The 20,487-nt window shown below is 41.2% G+C and overlaps 1 protein-coding gene across 5 annotated transcripts in view; it reads left to right on the forward strand.

The window, feature by feature from the left end:
* LOC111656073 (cell adhesion molecule 1-like) overlaps positions 1-20,487 on the forward strand; it is a 338,529-nt gene that overhangs the window by 258,779 nt on the left and 59,263 nt on the right. For all 5 annotated transcript variants that reach the window (XM_023407644.2, XM_023407646.2, XM_087174367.1 and 2 more), the window contains 2 exons: positions 11,892-12,044; positions 13,619-13,756. In XM_023407644.2, coding sequence (XP_023263412.1) covers positions 11,892-12,044; positions 13,619-13,756 — 291 coding nt within the window. The remainder of the gene's footprint in view (positions 1-11,891; positions 12,045-13,618; positions 13,757-20,487) is intronic.

Raw genomic sequence — 20,487 nt, forward strand, 5'->3', positions numbered from 1 at the left:
GGGGGTCTGATAAATGCAGGCAGATACCATGAAACGTGTAGACATAGTTTAAGCAGGCATGTGACCGGAGCCAGCAGTAAAGTTGTATAACATTAATTAACATTCGCTTACATTACTTGCACTTCCAGAGAGCTGCATTAAGTTTGACCCACATGTCTGCAGCAGGATTAACACAGAATGAGGTTAATACAATCTAGCAAACATGTTTAGCTTTCAGCGTGCCTGCTTTAATAACATCAACTCATATCCTTAAACATTTAATGACCTGTTGTGTTGGTTCTTATCCTGCCCAATTATCATGCTGCACATGCCTTGTTTGCCAGGTTTTGCTTCCTTTAATTATGATTTTTTTTTTAAGCCCTTGTGGGAATAATGTTGACCTCAGTATAAAATACTGTAGATCTTTTTAACTATACGAGATTACCATATATATTATATATTATACAAGTTCAAAATGTGCAGATGTTAGGGGGGAAAAAAAAAGAAAAGCATATGCTTATTTTAATGTATTGTTTATATTGCTCTCAGCAGTTTGCATAGTTCTCCAACCCTGTCTCCAAAATTTATGTTCATATACGAGTGATTTGCATTAACAATGTGATTCCACTCCTCACAACTACAGCCTGGTTAAAGCTTTTACAGGGTTTTGTTGAGGCAGCTCAAAGCACCTCATGAAGTTTAACTCCACCTTTTTTTTTGGTGTTTAATCAAAACCATGAAGCTTAACTAACCTTAACCAAACCTAACAACCCGTGTAACACTGGACATGAACCGCAGATTCTGGTGTCAGAGAAAGGTAAAGGCGTCAGGTTGTTACACTTCCTGACTGCAGTTACGGTTCCTCCCGAATAAAATTTGGCAAAGCAAACATCAGACATAATTATAGTTTGCAGGAGACAGGTTTGGTGCAACTGTACGTGAGCCATAAAGCAAAGTTTAATACGAGTTTTCGAGCAGGGAGGAGTTTAGTTTTGTATTTAACCCTAAATTGTAATATCTCAGTTGAAGGAATTTCCTCTAATTTGGCACAAACATTCACTTTGACTCCAGGATGAACTGATTAAAAATTTGGTGGTCAAAGGTCAAAGGTCACTGTGACCTCACAAGACACGTTTTTAGCCATAATCGCAAATGTATTAATTATGGCACAATTAAACACAAATTTCTGATAGGATAAAATGAGGTGACGACTTTTTATATCCAAACAGTCAAAGGTCAACTTCACTGTGACATCATAACGTAAAAAAAAAAGCCTCAGGCCGTTACTCAACGCCGTAACTCAGGAGGGAGAGATTGTGACCATATTTCCGCGGCTTGTTGGCGGAGGCACACAAGCGCGAGGCGGTAATTCCAGTTCTTTCTAAGTGTGTTTTTTTTTAATCACTTGTAGGAACACTGCAATCAAACTATCAAACTCCAACAGTGCTTGTTGTCTTGGCTTGTTAATCAAAGGAAGGTAACGTGTCAGACAACAAGACATTACCGAACATCACTTCATTCTAATTTGCCTGAAATAAAAAGAAAAAAAAAATCAGTGGCTTTACCGCCGATGTGCAGTTATTTTAGCTACTGTTTGCTCTCACTGCTCCGTCAGCCTGACCCACACCAAGCCTGTGTGTTTGTTTGAGTGTGTGTATCTAACCCCAGCTCCCACACACTGGCACGAAACACAGATGCATTCTCCAACATCTAATGGGAAAACAGAGGGAGAGAGAGTTTGAGCAGAGGAACCGATGCTGTGTTTTTATTTCAATTTTTAATGAAATTATTACACATCATGTCGACGCCAGTTAACATGACATGAATCCAAATCTAATCATTCCCTGAAATTCTCAAAGTAAAGTGTTTTTTGTAATAATGATGATAATAATGAACAGATAATTGTGAGCTTCCGCCTGAACAATATGATGCATTAGTACCAGGATTCAAATACATACTGTAAATCGCTCGGTGTCTTGGGAAACCGCGGAGTTCATTTGTGGGAATCATCGCAGCGATGTTGCCATGTTAACAAGAGACACAAGCACAGTATCCTAAAAAAAGGATGACGACACTCTCAACATGATGCACTGAGTGAGAACGATATCTGAAAAAAAAAAGCTTAGTTTTTTAAGATAGAAACATTTTGGAAAAGAATGAAAATATAAATACAGAATGCAGCGAAGGCTTTTACAGCTCCAGGATGCAACAGCTCCACACGCCACACACTTCAACTCCCGGTGAACATAGTGGAGCATTTAGCATCTAAAGAGGCAGATATTTCTTTCAGCAGCCGGTAGAGAAAAACAGATTGAATATTGGTCAGACGCACGGCTTCAAATAATGCTGATGTTGCACATTGTTTGCTGGATGTGGAAGCAGGCGGTTGTTTTTTTTTTTTTTTGCTAACATGTTAGCCATGAGAACTTAAACCTATGGCTCAAAGCCTGTGAGGATGTGTATAGCCTTTGTGTGAGATTATTTCTGCAGGTATTAAACAATTCTGGGCTCGATAAAACTATTTAACACATTACAATAACTAAGCAGAAGTTCTGGTAAAAGTTTGATTTTGCAAAAACCGTGTTAAAATCTCCTCCAGTGTTTAATTTTATAACTCCTTTTAACACGTATTACACTGTTACCTGCTGTTTGCTGTATAGTTACGGCGCATTTCTAATATGTTTCGACCTTTGTCTTGAGTTACGACTTCAGGCATGAGCACGAACACATACTGTACATGAAGTTACGTATTTTCTTTATTCTGATCCTCAGCCTCCTGTGAGGTGAGTGTCAGGCACTCATTCACACTCACCACCCCCTTCTTATGTCCGCGGCCTTGCAAAACACACCCTCTACATACTATACAAGGGCATGCTTCTGTAAGAAGACTTGGTATTTATCTTGGTATTTATCTGCTGTTGTGCCGAGCTGCGGTGAACTGACTCCCACAAGCTGGCTGTCAAGGGCAAGGTGTTCTTCTTTGACGGAGGGCTCCTTGATCTCCTGTGATCCCTCCCAGGCATCTTCGCCACAGCTGCACTGCTTCATTATGACACGGCCTCCACCCGGCAGCCTCCAAACAGCGTTGCCCCCTTCAAAAATATCACATCTGCCATCTCTGTCTGAATCCACAGTGGTGGATTATGTTTGTGAGTGTGAGATGGAGAGCACGGGAGGGTAAAGAGACAGAAAGGAAGCGGTGCTTTAAAAACCGGCTGCAGTTACATGCACAGAGTAGCCTGACTATTGGCCATCCCCTTGTTACGCTTCATGTCCAGCAAAAGCAGTTCTAATGCATTCTGTAAGCCGTTTTATTCCGTTTAGTCGAATTTATTCAAGTTTAAAAGCCCGTGAGATAAGGAGACGGATGCGTTGCACTGCATTTTATTCTACTTCCCTCACCTCGTCGGTCTCTAAAAACACTGGAGCATACATTTCCCATAATGCAACTACATCATCTCCTTAATTAAGCCCTGCCAGACTGGTAAACAACCACATCTTCCAAAGTCATTGACTCACAACTGGGGTGTGGAGTTTGTTACTTTACAGCTTGAGCTTGTGGTTCCCTTAAGTGCTTCTAAGTGCTCAGATGACTCCTGATGACATAATCAGAGGCTAATTTACCAGCCTTAACAAAGCTCCTCCAGAGCCATAGATGACAATACACAACTGTTTCCACAGGCCGAGCGCTCACCGAACCGGTGTGTGTGTAAAGTTGGTGGAGGGCTCCTTTAAGGTTTTTACTCTGATGCTGTTTGATGCAGCTTTAACGACCGCTTCGATAAACGGTACGTAGAAAAGTAGCTTGAGAGCAGCGCAGGGCGTTCTCACCTCACACTGAGCTACAGCAGTTTGTTTCTGTGAAAAGACGAACGTATGATGCTTTAGCACAGATTGTTGTTTTTGCTGTTGTTAGCAACCAGCGTATGAACAGATGGGGACGTTTCCGTGGCGAAATGACCTGTTTAAAATGTGAATATCGTCGTGCCCGTTGAGAGGCAGCGGTAGTAAGAACGCAGTAGGTTATAGCTCAAACCGCCATATTTGACTGGGAAATATGTTACTTTAATACACCTACCCAGTTTGGGACAACATTATAAACAGGAAGTAACATATTTGACAGATTTTTTTGAACTGCATAAAGACATATCATATCATGAATTATTTCCTAAATGCCTATAATTGGAATTATAATTGTATAATTAGCATTATTAAACGTCAAGGCCGACCTTGCAATACAAGCTAATATTTAAAATTCTCCCAGGTTGACCAAGTGTTTATTTTTTCCTTGCCGGGATCTAGCCTCTAACACGTCACATGTGCGTTACTGTTTGGCCTTGTAGCATGAGTAAGGTTGATGCACAAAGATGCACACAGATATCTCAGATCTCTTTTGCTCAGGAAGATAAAAACATGCTTTGTTTTGTCAGAGGTTTGATGTACACATGAGCCGCTTTATCCTCCTTATTCTCTTTTCGACATTCTTATTGTGTATAGGGGAGCGCAGGCACATACTTCTGACATCGCTTGCTGCTTCTTCAAATACACACCCACATGGTCACCTGTATGAAACGGCTAAGAATAGCACTTCACCTGATACACAAACACTGCCCTTTTTCTCCTGTGGAGGGAGGGAAGAGTAGCAGTTTCTTTATCAGTGGGTGATCTGGCCATTGAGGGCCAGCAAGGTTCAGGGTAAAAGGCATTTTTGTCAAAACAACTTAATGAGGAAGTGAAACACACACACACACTCACACAGTGCGCACACATACTGCACGCACATAGTGCCAGGAATTGGGCTTACTGTGTGTAATGACATAACATGAATTAAAGAAACTCATTTAATGTGAGATATAAAGTCATGTTTTTCAAAATTATAGATAATAATCAGCCAGAAAATGACAAAGAACCTCACGGAGAATGAATAGTGACCTACGAATGTGGACTGACGAATGCTGAAGCATAAAGGAAGAAAAGCCTCGTTGTATATGCTTGAAACCAAAAATGGCGTCTTCTACACCCGTGGTCAAAATACTGACGCTTATAACCATGTCTTTCTGAGTCAGGAATGATCTGGTCTTTTGTATGTGACCAGGATCTATAACAACAAGTTACAAGAAGAAGAGGAGGTTGGATCACCTCACACTCAAAAAGGGGTCGAGCATGTTAATGTCAAGTAGAGACAGAAGGATGGAGTTCAGACGGGAACAGGCTGACTGAGATAGACAAGACTTTCATTTCACTCTCGGCTTTGAGTGTTTCGGGCAGCTCTTCGTATCGTGTGCTTGTGTTTCAATATGAAGAGCGTTTTGGTTAAAAACATGCAGCGGGGTTCGGTGACAGTGGCTATAGGTGGTTTTTATCATGATGCGAGGGCTAATACGGTGCCAAGCGGTTCCCTGCAGACATCCAGCAGACGTGGGCATTGTTTGAGTTCGCCTTGTCTGAGCTGAAAACTCTTAAGTTTCTTAAACCAAAACAATGAGCAAAAAAAAAAGGCTAAAAGCTGGATTAGCTGTTAATATCAAAAATACAGTTGAATGGAGATTTGATGTAGAAACGCTGGTAAGTAAACAGCTGTTAACATTAATGTTAGCTATGCAGCAATAGCTAAACTTACCCAGAGCTCCTCTAAACAAATCAGATATGAATAATAACGTAGTAATGGGAATGATTTAAACGTACACAATAGGAAATATTAATTGTGCCATAAGCAGAACATATTAGAGCAGAAAGAATGATGAGTTTCTCAGTATGAGGGGAAAATAGGCCAATGCAAATCAGTGCAAAATATAGATAATACTATGTGGAATATGAGAGGAGGCAGTTGTTTGGAGTGTAATCAGCTGAGTCAGAGAGAAAAGCCTCCATGAGTCTTAACAACTATTCAAGCAAAGCTAAACGCCCCCATATTCTGGATTTAGGTGGTGGCTAGACAGTGATTTGGAAACCTGGACTCCACCTAGAGTGGGGAGGAGAGGTTGGTTGTAAGAGTGTAATTACCCCCGCCCCACCCCATCTTATCCACTCTGACACCCAATAATAAAACTTTGATGTGCTCCTCTCAAAAAGTAGCGGCAGCCACTAATCACAATTGATTGCAGCCACTTAGGCGAGGCGCACTCATCATCTCCTGCTCTCTCTGAATAGGAGTCATCCTCGGCTGAGGTTGGAGAACAAAAAAAAAAACGTTAAATGAAATACAGAGAAAGAATGAAGATGAATCAAGAAAGGGAAAAGAAAACGAAGCGAGATCAGTTTAATTCATGCAGTCACCTGAGGTGAAAAAGGGGAGGAGAGGCCATTAAAAGATGTATTGATCCCAGTTCTCATATGTTTTGTTTTAAAGTTCATTTTCACCACAGGTCTCCAAAGCCAATTTTACCTTTACTGTCGGCTACATTTCAATACAGAGATCACAGGCAGTGTGATGAATCATAACTTGACTTTTCACACAATGTTTTGAGACACATAACCTGCTCTTTCTGATTTCCCCCTGTATTTGAATGTCATTTCTTTTCTATTTATCATAACTTCAAAACATAAAATGTGTATTTTCCACCATGTCTTGCAAGAACTGAGAAAGTAAGAGATAAAACGTCGCAAAGGTTCAACTGCAGAACATCCTCCCCTTTTGTTAGCCATCGTTTTATACTGGCCATAGATGTACTTGTGAGTTCAATTGATTCTAGTGGACAGATGATGTTGCAATAGAAAAACTGATCAAATGCTACAGTTAGTAATCAATAAATGTTTTAACACAGGAAGTTAAAGTTGCAAAAAGGAGACTCACTGGAAAAATTTGCCCTTCCTCATTATAAAAATGACACCACTGGTCATTTGATCAAACATTTTAAAGCAGCTTGTTTTTTCTCTGAGAGGTGACCTCTTGTTCAGGTCACGAGACTCTGTGCTTCCCTGATCCTTCTGCCCACATGTCACAGTGTCCTTGAGCGAGATACTGAACATCAAATTGTACCCCGACAAGCAGACCAGCGCCTGGCATGGCGGCTCTGCAACTATCCGTGCGTGTGCGTGGGTGAATGAGAGGCATTTGAAAGCACTTTGCTGGCGGGTAATATGAGATGGGCTACAGGGTCCAGTGCAAACATTAAAGAATAGACTTTTATTTTCTCAAATCTATCTTGATACATTGAAAAGAGTTACTGGTGGCTGTAATCGTCCCTCCTCATCATAACATCTATGGCGCTGTTCCCGTGTGGAGTGCCTGCACTGTGAAAGACGAGGGGGGGGGGGGCAAAATCCATAGTACTTGAGAATGTGAAAAAATAAACACACGCATACAACGGCCAGAACGAATCCGTCCGACTGATGTTTAGCAAGGAAACACAAAGATAGAATTTCACAAAAAAATAGACTGTAAATTTGAAAGGAGGATCCCCGCCCACTTTGACTCATACCCTTGAAACATGCTTTTTAAGACACCGGTCCACATTCAGCTAACACTGCACTGATGTTACAGTATTTACTGCTGCACGCTGGCACTGAGCTTGTGTTCCTCCGCTCGTCCTTCTACTCGCTTCCCTCTCTTTTGGAGCGGAGCACGTTCACAGCGCTATAAACATAAATGCATGGAGTGCTCACCGCGTACAGAACAGTAGCGTTCATTAAAGCTGGCGTACTGTTTGATAGCAGTAATCGGCATGACCGGTGACACCGCACCCAGTAGCTTGAATAGGGAGAGCGAAAAGTTGGACTTTTTCGCTCCGTCAGCTTCCTCCCAGAGTCTCCTTGGCTGCACTTCAGAGCGGCTCTACTGTACTGTCTTATCACTGCTTTAAATTTAGCTTCATCACCATCAGCTCTATAAAAAAAAAAAGATCAGATAATTTACAGGCCCTTCAGAGTTTGGACAGACTTCTCTTATCCAAAGACCTGACTATCAATCGCCTTTGTCAGGCATCTGTGATGTCCTTCTCACGGTATCAGATAGAACAAGAGAAGAAGAACAGGGCAAAAAGAGCGTGAAGCTAAAGGTCACCTTCCCATTTTATACACAAAGATGAAGGAGTGAAGTATATATTCCAGTGTGCTGTGACATAACAATAACAGGGACTGTCTGCAGTGTCGCCTGGCTCACCTTCTGCTGCAACTTTTTATAATTTATTTATTTTTTCTGAAATGGATTGCGCCACTGCGTTCAAACCCCGCTGCGTTAACCAGGCTGCTCCACATCATCTGTCCTTGTATCTCTTTGAGCCTACTGTATTGTTGTCCCAATCCTTGAGCACTGGGGAGCTGTGTCCTTGCCACAGCGCCTCAGTGTTTCTTTTCAACATGTATTAGAAAGTATTTATTTATTCAGCTCATGTTTATACCACAATGCCTTATTTAGAAGTGGCACATAAGAGGATTATGAGATCTCGGAGAAATGCTTTTGTGAAATGGATTATATCTGATTGGCAAGGATTTTTCAAATTGTTGACACCAAGTATTTCATTCAAATATTGTGGATGTTTCCAGGTACACGGTACAAGTTGTTTGGGGTTTTTTTTCCCAACTAAGACCTGATATTTACTACAGGAGTATAGTCCTTTGTGCATTTCTACCCCAGTGGAAATGGTTTTATTTATGACCTGCTAGTTAAAAATATATTTATATATATATAAAAATCAGCAACACATTTCTATAAAATTAGATTCCGGGTTCGCATTGACAAAAAGTGATTAAATGTTTTCCCATGAAATATTTCTTGTCTGGCTTCAGGGTTCTGAATCACCACCAACAGTCTGGCGCTGGAAGGAGCAATCGACCAATCAGAGCTTTGTATGCAGGATTAAGAGATTTTAGCTACAGCCATGACATATATTGGCAGAAAATGGCATCAAGCGTGGACAAGATTGATGCCCCTGTACAGGTCAACAAGTCCTCAGAACGAAACAGAAAAATGTGTCATTTGTTCATACCTCCTGGAACCATCGTGCGCCCCCCAGTGGCAGGACGCCATCATTATTCTGTGCCTTCCACACTGTTTTATGATCTAACTAAGGTTAAGGTTAAGTCAGGTTTGCTGTGTTGATAAGGATAGCAGACTATTGTAATCATAGTCCCCTGCCTATAGAGGTTCAAGTAATGTCAGCTGACTGTGGCCCCTGGAGAGCTTAGTCACCCACCCGTAAACATACGTCGTCTTAAATCAGTTAACTTACAAAAAACGATGTTAACTGCTGCCAGAAGCAGTTAGCTTAGTTTCCATGTTGACTGAAAATGACTGAAAAGTGTAAAGAGCTAACTGACCGCTGAAACAGTCTTGCAGCTAAAACGATAAAATGGCTCAGCTGGTTTCGGGCCCTTTGCGGTCTACGGCGGCTACAAAGGGCCACACCTTCGAAGAACGCGTCCTCTGAAGGATTGCGGCCCCCGTATTGGGACGCAGCTCGTATCCAGGTTACAACTTGCTTTTGCTGACCTCCACACCTCCTTCATTAATTTAAAGCTTGTTCTAAACTCCTTGAAGAGCACATCAGCGTGTTTCACAAGAGCACGGATCTTTGATGTTGTCACATCCATCCCTGTCCTCAGCGGAGATCTAATTGAAACAGTGCAGCATTATAAATAATTCCATTAGAAATAATTCTACTTGAATCCTTGCTAGAACCGACTCTGTTTCCCCCTTTAATAACATAGATTATATAAAACATTATATCCACTATACTATTTACATCTGATCATAGATGCTCACATTGCTGACGTCACCTTGAAGCCACTGGATGTTATTTACCTCGGTGGCCTGAGAATATTCCTCCGTTCAGAGCCGCTCTGCCTCTGAAAACAGACTGAATGCTTTCTTCACTGCATCTGTGTACCGCAGCATCAGTATGTTCAAATCTGGGAACATTTAATTCAATTAAATCATTAGGATTAGAGGCTGACCTCTCATTCTAATGAGGCCTAACAAGGTTTTTGAATGAGCTACACTAATTAGGGGCATATTATTCATGTGCCACAAGAAGGGCTTCATTGTGCTTAGACAAAAGAAACTAATAGGTGCACAATTTTGTCTCCTTCTTTTCTATTCGGGGGGGGGGGGCAAACAGGAGCGTAGATGTATGTTAAGATAGAATATTTAGATGCAGATTTCTTTCCATTAATGTGATGACAAAGGGCCTCATTTCCAGTCAGCCTTATGGTATCACTTAAAATGTGTCTGATGTTCTTGTTTAATGATGCACAAAATCAATGGTGGTCATTAGTATTCTCGTTTCTCTCTGGCGACTCTTTCCTCTCTCCTTGTTTTCCTCTGACTCAGTCACTCACGCCGCGTCTATCTCCTAACATTAAAGGAAAGTACTGTACAGCAGCATCACCATCTCTCTCTGTTCATCATCTGTGAAGTCATAACGTCGCCCCGTGGTTATTCTATCTGTTTAGGTTTGTTCTGAGGTGTTCTACGTCTGCGTGTTCAACGCTTTAAGGTTTTAGGAGGAAAAAAAAATTTAAAAAATAAAACAACAACGCATGTACAGAGATTGAGTCGAGCGTGCGGAACGAGAAGAGCCCCGGAGTTGCTGTCAGTCAGAACAGAATTTATCAGCATACTGGAAGGAGGGGGGTGGAGACGGGTAGGCTTTCATCTTAACCACATGTTGTCATTCTACATTACAGCTGATAGAGTGTGCTTAGGTAGGTGGTCAAATGAGGTTGGGCAAGATGAAAGTTGCTGCAGATGAGGAAGAGATGGGATTTATGGATTTTCCCCCCTGATTCCTCTGTAGGCCACAAAGGACGGCCAAGGTTGAGACCTCTGTTAATACACACCATGTTGTTAGCACGTTCTCGATCTGCATCAAACTACATTAAACAGAAGGGAGTGTGAACTGTCTTGTGCTTTAATTTTCTCTCCTTTGTCTTCTCTCGCTGCATACTGTGTTACATCACTTTGCTCTGTGATTGATTGTTGACTAATTAGATTGAGGTATTTGTTTTCTCCTCTCTCTCTCTCTCTCTCTCTCTCTCTCTCTCTCTCTCTCTCTCTCTCTCTCTCTCTCTCTCACTGTGGAAGGTTCTTTGAAGCGCGCTTGAAGTTGTGATGCACTTGAAGCGAACATGACTAGCGGCATATTTGTCCATAAAACATATGAAAAAAAAAAAAATTATTAAATATTTCTTTTTTGTAGAATTCCGCCTACACCCAGAAAAAGCAGGACTGCTGCTGTATGGCTCTGGGGTTTAGGCTGATGATTCTGTGAAACCATCATACGACCCTGCTGCTGCTGCTGCTGCTGAATAAAAAATAAAAAATAAAAAAACAAACCATTATTATCATTATTTGTTTAAAGTAACAATAATGATAAAAAATGTATTGCTTTTTAGATGGTGCCTATTTATACATTCCTAAAGGGTTTTTTTCTGCAGCATAATGAAACAGAAATACTATGGTGAAATATGAAATAACTGTTTTCTTGTGTTTCATAGAATCTGATTTGACTTTAAGACTGATTGTAATGGAGCCGACAGGATTAGCTGATTAATTTATTAGTCAATCAACAGAAGTATATAAATATATTATTGTTAACGATCTAAATATATTATTTTGATTATGTAATTATCTTCAATCATAAATGAGGGAAAAATGACAAACATTTCCTGGTTCAACCCTCTGAGGATTTGCTGCCTTCGGCGTAGGTGATAGTAAAGTGAGTATCACTCTGGGCTGCAGGAAATAAAGAGCATTTTTCACTATTTTTTGGGCTCCGAATCCTAAAGTGTTCATAGAGCAAAAGTTCCACAGTCCAAATCCTTCCAGATCTGTACATGTATTACTTTTATGTATGGATTGATTAAATCACTATCTTCATGCATACTATTATGCAAGCACTACATGTGCTTCCTGAATGTGCAGATATGCTGTATAAATCTTGTGTGTGTGTGTGTGTGTTTTTTTCCTTCAGCACTGAAAGACGCCCGCTTTCAGCTGGTCAACTTCTCAGACAACGAGCTGCGAGTGTCGCTGTCTAATGTCTCGCTGTCAGACGAGGGTCGATATGTTTGCCAGCTCTACACGGACCCCCCGCAGGAAGCCTACGCTGACATCACCGTGCTAAGTACAAAAGCAAAATACATGCACACAGAAACACACAAAACAAAGTCACTTGTTGAGGAGCATGGTCGACGGTAGCGACAGCGAAGCTAGGAAATGCAGGAATATCGTGTGTGTGTTTTCATTAAGTCTGGTCATAATGCTGCAGTGTGTAAACAAGCTAATCTACAGCAGCCAGGCTGCAAGTACGAGAGGTCAGATCATCAGGTCATAATTCACACAACAAGACAGACAGACTGCTGACACGTGTCTGAAACTGTAACTGTGTGTGTGTGTGTGTGTGTGTGTGTGTGTGTGTGTGTGTGGTTTGTGCGTGTGTGTGTGGTTTGTGCAGTGTGCATACAAGTAGGTTTTACTTGCATGTACGTGGTTTCACTGCGTCCCACTGTCACAATACATCAAGCAGAATTCTTCTCACAAAAACCTTGAAAACTGTCATTTCTAGTTTTAAATAGTGTTGTTGGAATAAGTGATTTTTTTAAAAGCAAGAAAACTGAGTTTTCATAAAAATGATCACACTGTCATGATGTGAAGGAGAATGTACAATAGCCCAGTCCTAGCATGTAACTTTGCATTCACTAGTTTGTATGAGAGTCAAAGTTTGAATGACGTCCTACAGTTTATGGCCCTTACACATAAGCGCTGGTCAGGCTGCATTGTTGGAAAAAGAAGAGAATAAAACTCAGCTCAGAGTGTCATCAGATGGTGAAAGCACTTTTTGTCCACTGACATTTTGAATGACAGAGAAGGTCAGCTCTTTTCTTTAGTGACGAGCTTGTCAAAATGTCTAAACATTTAAACCCATCGTCGCCAATTCAACAGGCAAAATACATTATGTCTTTTATGCTCTATTAAATCAGTGTGGATGAAATGCCTCAATAATTTTTAAGGTTAGTGAGTGTATGAGAAGATCCAAAATTATTAACACCTCACTTGGATATCAGTTAATAACTAATCAATCATCGTTTTGTTCTTTCATCCTCTTTGAGGTCGCTAGATTGTTTTATTTTGAATATTCAACTAAAGATCCTACAGTCCTGGTTACTGAATGGAACTATTTCATATTATTCATTTATTTATCTTTTCAACTATGGCTCAGCAGAATCAAAGAATACATGATACATATAAATATCATGATAACATGATGTGAGTTTGTCTTATACACCTTTTACTTTTTACTTATCATGTTTCCTTTTTCTTCATTTGTGTGGACTTTTAATAATTGTTGTGGCATATCTTTATGTTGAATTTAACTACAATTAATAAGTGATTTGAACAAAATGCATCATAACCATCAAAGTGTCAGGGATTATGGTGATTATGTCTTAAAAGTCCAATATTAGTGTATTAAGATAATTTCACTGGAAGGTGTTCTGCATCTCTTAATTGTCATCTAACCTACTTTTCTAAGTTTAATATGATATGTATTTATAAATATATATACAGTATATATACAATATATATATATGTATATATATATTTGTCAGCTCTCTGTTTTCTCAGCATGTAGCGCTCAGAGAAATACGACAATATAATTCCCCAGTGTTTATAGAGTGTGGTTTGTGTTTCCTGTTGCAGTTCCTCCAGGTAACCCCATCATCGAGGCTCGGGATGAGGTCCTGAGTGAGGGCAACGAGACAGAGATGACCTGCACCGCCATGAGCAGTAAGCCTGCCGCCACCATCAGATGGATGAAGGGAGATAAGGAGCTTCCAGGTAGGGGGTCTCCACACACACACACACACACACACACACACACACACAAAGAGAAAATCACAATCATCAATCAGGACATTTTCTCTCTTAACAAAATAAGACACTTTTGTAACGCAGCAAATCAGAGGTAGTTCCTTTCATAATACTCACTCATCTGTGTACTTGTGTGTACAAAGAGTTCCTCTGTTTGACACAGAAAAGATTGTGTTCATGAACTGGAGTAAAAAGGACATGATGCGTCGCCTCGAAACAGAAACAAAACTCTTCCTGCCTCCGCTCTTTCCCTCGCTTTGACGAAAAACATGGAACATGCATAAATTTCCCATGAAAGCTTACATGCGAACAAAAGAAGGAAAACAATAGTCTTTCAAATTTTAGGATTGTTGATGCAGCCTATATATACACACTCCTGTCTGTATGCTCATGCAAATGCAATTTTCTCTTTAGAAGTCACAGTGAATCTGTAATATTATTCACCTGTTAACTCCCCCCATCCAAAACTGGAAACATTCTGCTCAAGTTTGACTGAAATGCGAGCGCATTGTCTTCACTAAAGAGTAAAACATCAGTCTTTGGCAACAGATCTGTTGCTAAATAATACTGAAACGATCATGATCAAGACTAAAATGTGAGTTTCTTGTTGACTGAAACATGCTAAAGCTACGGAAGAGGTTCTGTAAATACGACTTAACCTGACATGGACTTCACACGCAGCTGACAACATTAATACTGTTGCTCTGCTGCTGTTGAACCGTTTACCGATCAAGTAAAGGCTCGACCAGTAAAACAAAATGTCGACAGGCTCAACAGAGAGCCCAAGCATTTCAGAAATGAAGAAAGAGCTGGTTGGATTTATCGGACTCGCACCGTCCCTCAGTGTCCACCAGGGGAGCCGGATGACTTTCCTGAGCATCTTCTGATCAGTGGTGTTTTTCCACAGAAGAAGAAACTGCACCAGAATAACTGTACTGTGCACTTCATGGCTCCTTGTCGTTTGATATGAAGTTTAGTAAGAAGAGTAACAGAGAGGTAATTGTTTCTTAAAGGCCTTAAACAAAATAATGACAGCATAAATGATTTCTGTATTATGCTGTTGACATGGAATGAAAATAATTCTGTGAAGACGATGATTCATTTCACAGCTTTGTTCGTGCAGTGTCCACGGTGTGTGTTTCTGTGGGTGTGCACTCTCCTGTTGTGTTGCTTCAGTCTAACTTCTCCATGTGCATCTTTAGCTCCTGTGACATGTATATAAATGAAATATTTTTTTGGGGGGGTTCTTGCTTTTCTTTGCTGGCTCTCTGAATTTAGTGCTTCTATCAATGCTATAGCTTTTTAAATTGAGCTCTGATGCCACTTTGAATAGTTTCCATTAAAGTGACGTCGATGTGCAGCGGTAGCCAGAGTCTGTTGGCACTGTGTCAACTTTCATGCCTTTATCAAAGGTAGCTGAGCTTTAGAAGTCTGAGCAGAGCTCAGGGGTGAACAGGCCTCCTGCCAGGCAGCTCCACCTCAGAGCCCAGACAGAAAGCTTTGTAAAGACTTTGAAACAAAGGTCCTAATCAGAAGCTGTGTAGAAGGCCCTGAGCAGCTTCACCTCTACACTGCAGCCCATTAAACCCTTAGTGGTCAGCTCAAATCTGAGAACGTTCCTGTGTGTCAAGGTCAGGGTTTGGCTCACAACTATCTGTTAATGTCACAAAAAATAAGTTGACACTAAATCTTCAAGCGTTTCTACTGACCAGTGTACATCAGCAAGAGTCGGCGAAGCATCAAGAGCTGATCATCCTTCCTTTGGCTGTCGGTTTCAGTCCAGCTTTGTGCAGATCAGGATCTACCACAACATCTAATAATGTTTTACTGTTATCTAACTGCCGCTTCATGTCTGATGTTTCTCCTCATTCACAAGCGCACATGGAAAATCCATGTTCGAAACTATAAATTCCAAGAAGACAAGTTTCTCCGGCAGAAATGTGGCCCGTGTTAACTGGATCTTTCTCATCCTTTACACCGATCACGTGGTAATGTTTAAGAAACTTGTGAATGCCGAGAGCTGACAGCAACACGGTTACTTAACCGCATGCAAACACACTGCCTAATGGTGTGCTGTAGTGGTGCACTTGCTTTTGCCCCCCCCCCACGCCCGTGCTGTGTTCCCACACTTGTTAAGAATGGATTGCCATTTGCTGAAACTGGCTCGGCACTCTCTGAAGTTCTACAATTGATGGATGCAATTTTGTGCCATAACACAATACTCAGGGATATTTAATGGCTCACATGTCACAACAGTGCATTTGGAGCACGCCATTTGCTTTTATCCATTTTTGCCACTGGTGAACAGATGCTAGCAGCTGGAATAATGGTGGGCACTCTTATAAAAAATAAAAAATAAAAAGTTAAAATTTTGTTATTTTACCTTCATATGTTCTTTGGAAGTGGCGTCAATGTTGTTATTTCAACATGTTGACATGTTGACCATGTCGTAGCAGTTAGCCGTCGTGTTAATGCTAGCCCTGTGTCAAATGACTCCACAGTGTGATCGGTTGACACTGCTGCAGTGTTGTCAAAGTGGAACCTGGTTTTGCTCTGCTGATGCTGAAAATGTGAAAGACAAAAGAGCAAAAGAAAAGGGAAGGTGAGAGGGAAAAAGAATGGCTCAGGGTGCTGGAGTCCTGACACCAGGGCAGAATTACTTAAACCGCCGTCGGCTGTGGCTCCTTGCCTGGCAGACTTATTTCTAATTAAACGTCCTGAGAATTTCACTTAATTTACCTTAAGGGATAATCAGGATCTCTTAAATATCATTTAAAGGTTGCAATTGTCATGCTTGCCAATGTAAATCCAACTATCTCTCCTAATATGCACAGACCTATTATCTCACTACTATCTCCTCCTCCTTTTATTTTCTCTGAGCCTGTTTTTCAGTGATTTATTAACATATGCCCTAACACTGATATCTCCAGCTCTTAAGCATACACTGCAGTGAAAGTCGTGAATAAGGGAGCGCGGGATCCAGCGGTGCAGGTCACTGCTTTCTGTTCTGTTAGGATGAAAGAAAAGGAAGTTGGATAGAGAAAAGAAAGAAAAAAGCCAGGAGGTAGGGCACTTCATTGACTGACAGGAACCAGAACAGCCATTAGCCTCAAGTCTTATGAGACAACCACAGGGTGATTTCAATTACCCTGCTCTACCCCAGCAGGATGACTCGACAAATGGATGAAAGAATATTTTTTTTGGGCAAAGTGATAGAAGCGGAGAGACGTATATATTTTATTTAACCAGACATTACCGCCTTCCCGTTCCACAAGAATGTGATTAAACGATAAGAGAAGTGAAACGTAGAGGAGGTGCAGGAGAGGAGGAGCGATTCGGGTCGTATGTTGGCATCTGCAACACACTTAAAAGTGCCACCTCAGCTTTGGATTGACCTTCCGCTGCCTTTCAGTCACAGTCATCTCTCCCACAAAGTTAATGCTGTTAGCGCTTCGCACGGCGTGATGTTTTCAAACAGAGAGCTATCACTGATTCATCGTCAAATGCTCACTTCACTTTTTAAGGGCTCTTCTGGCTCTGCACCACCAAAGTCACATAATGTGTCACCTGAAAGATCATCAGGCACCATTAAAACAAGGGCACCAGTATGATCAGTGCAGTGTGTGGGTCGAGTGCGTTCTTCCAGTTTTTCCAGCAGGGACAAAATACACTAGGGTTGTAACAGCACACGTGTTTATAATCAAGCGCAACGTCTTGTGTTCTGATGGTCAGTCTCCCGACACGTTAGCCAATAAGGTCACACAGCTACAGGGAGCCCACGTATCCTCATATTGCCATATTTGGCAAAGCGCTACCTCGCTGTGCTGCTACCTCTGTCAGGAGGCAGAGGGTTTCATTCAGCTGCAGGAGACATTGTTAGTGCCAGTAGATCTGCCCTTTCTGAGGGAGCCCCTTTGGACTTTGCACTTTGGATAGATCTGTATTTTATTATTTTATTGTTATATTATTTATTTCTTATTTACTTGACAACCTTCTAAAGCGCTTAAAGCCTCGTTAGTGGATTGCAGAATTATTAATAATACCTAGATGACTTAGGTAATCATCCAATTTGAAAGTATGGCCAGTTTGCCACAGGGTTACAATACAAGTTAAATTCATCATAAATTAACCGAAAAAATACTGAACCGTTAATTCAAAACCGAGGTGTGTCCCGAAATATGAGTTCTGCGTTAAACCCCTAATATATATGCATGTAGATCTTTCCCGCCCACTTTCACTTCAGTTCAGTTTGACGTGTAGATCAGCGTCACTGATCAATAATCTGGCCTGGAGAGTCTAGACCAGAGGAAGCCTATTAGCTCTCTAAACCCAGCTCCCTCACAAAATAAGAGCCTCGGTCGGTTTGCAGAATCAACCCAGTGTGATGCTGCGGGTGTGTGTGCGTGTGTGCGTGTGGTTTCTATGGGGAAAACAATGGGCACAGGTGTGTTGATGTGTGTTGCCCTCAAGAGTGACATTGTCTCTACTTGAGCGGATTAATATTTGATGCAGCACAACTGGAGTGCTATCAGATGTCTGTCTTGTGAGACTACTCTGTCTCCTCTCTCGCCTTTCCCATGGAATGGGCACCCGTCAGTGCTTGTGCCTTACGGTGCACAGCGGGGTTCATTTGTTGTATCTCTGCCTTGCACAAATGGGTGCTGGGTTAGTGGCTGCTCTGTAGACATGTGAAAATACTTCAATAATCCGGGCAAGAAGAAGAAGAAAAACACGAGCAACAGGCTCAGACGCCTCTAAGAAGCTTTTTTCTTTTCTTTTCTTTTTTTTTTGCTAATGACAAATGGTAGAAAAAAGAGAGTGAACATTAAATTAAGATGGTGGCTCATTAATTATCTCACCCAATTTACCATTCATGGTAATTATACATATTTTTACATCCATTTGTGCTTGCCAAGGTAACTAAGTATTTTTACTGTACAGTGAATTCTTCAGGTGTAAAGCAGGAGATCCAGAAACCCAGGACTTGCATAAAGACGTCTCTTCACCGCCGCTTCATGCTTCTCAAAAGACATTTTGATTTGAGCAGACCCCTTCAGGTTCCCGTTTCAGGCCCTTGCATGTATCTGAAGCCTCTAGTGGTATTTATTCATGACAACCTGTTCCTTTACACAAGGCACATCACACACGTTTGCCTTCCCAGCATCCAAAGAGACAGCTGTCACCACGGTGACGGTATCACCGCTGCAGCTGAGCTGCAGTGTGTGTGCTTGGTAGATATTTTCAAGCTAAAATATGAACTGATGGATGCAACACTGTTCGCATTAAGACAGATTTTTCTCCTGTTCCAGCGTTTTATCTTCGCAGGCTCTTTCACTTATTTATTTTTTATATTTTTTTGCTTCCAGTATTTGTTTTATTGATGGGACGCAAACACACTTGTGCAACAGACTGTTAGGAAGTAGGACAAAGGGATAAAACTAATCAATCTCTCTTTGCGCCGCTGCCGTGCTGAGCTGTCTGCAGCCATCCCTCTTATTTTCTATGACTGTGATGAGGTATCCTCCTCATCGCATTTGAGAACATATTGTCTGATATTACGGAGCAGCCAATAATCAGAGGAGACTCACTTTGCTGGCTTCAGATCTGGCAGTGCTGCATAAAACGTGGCTACACAATAAATCTGGCTTTTCGCAAAGCCTAACGAGTGATTCACAGTCGCACAGTTGCCCCTGACAGCAGGCAATTTTTAGCTGATTCACCTTCTTTGACCATTCTCAAGGACACTGTCACTTCCACTCTACTTATTTTAAAGGGTCAGTGGGAGAAAGACAATCTCCTCGCACCCATACAATGGTTGTCTTTGTCAGGCCTTAATATTTTTAATGCATTTTCTTCCCCAGCTTGAGCGCAAAGGTTTCATCATTGTTATTTCGTTAACTGCGAATTAGTTATCTGACCCTTCAGCACAGCGAGTTGTTCACAAAATGCTCCCAGACGAGAAAAAGATGCATAAAACTGAGTATCAACTCAAGTCAGGAAGAAATCCAATATATTAACTTCTGATATTTTTAAAAAGGTTTTTAGAATGAAAGAGTCAAGGCTTAAATAATATTTTCTCTGCAGAGCCAGTCTAAACCTCTGCAGCTCTGTTTTCACTATCTGACTTTAGTGCAGAAAACATACACGGAAAATAAAACTGAGCCCTGAAGCAGGAAGCCAACCAACCAGCAATCTATGAGGAGTCATTTAAATGATTAGGACAACAAGCAGTGCTGAGATTTTAAACTAAATCTCAACTTTTTCTATTTTTAATCTATGAACTCTAACTTCTTAAATTAGACAACATAGATCAAATTTCAGGAACTACAGGTGTTATAGGAAGTCTGGTGGTGCAATGACAAAAACTGTTACCTCACAGCAAGGAGGGATCTGGAGCCTGGATAAGGTTTTCCCCAGGTGCTCCAGTTTTCTCTCACAGTCAATAGACATGCATGTTAGGTCAATATAGGGGACTCTAAATTGTCAGGATGGATGGAGGGATGGAGGGATAAGATAAACTGTAATGTTTCTAGAGTTCAACTCATCTTGTTTTTGCTGTCTTATTCTTTGCACCACTGCACATCAAAGTCTGTGTGACAGTAGATGAAGGAGCGTTTGCGGGGATGGCTCATTCATATTTTAACTGAAACCCAGAATGCACCTGCGCTGCTGTGAGTTTTGAGTCTGCTTTCTTCTTT

Source organism: Seriola lalandi, unplaced genomic scaffold, assembly GCF_002814215.2.
Source record: "Seriola lalandi dorsalis isolate HSWRI2012SDOR001 ecotype SW California unplaced genomic scaffold, Sedor1 jcf7180002054343, whole genome shotgun sequence".
Taxonomy (NCBI): Eukaryota; Metazoa; Chordata; class Actinopteri; order Carangiformes; family Carangidae; genus Seriola; species Seriola lalandi.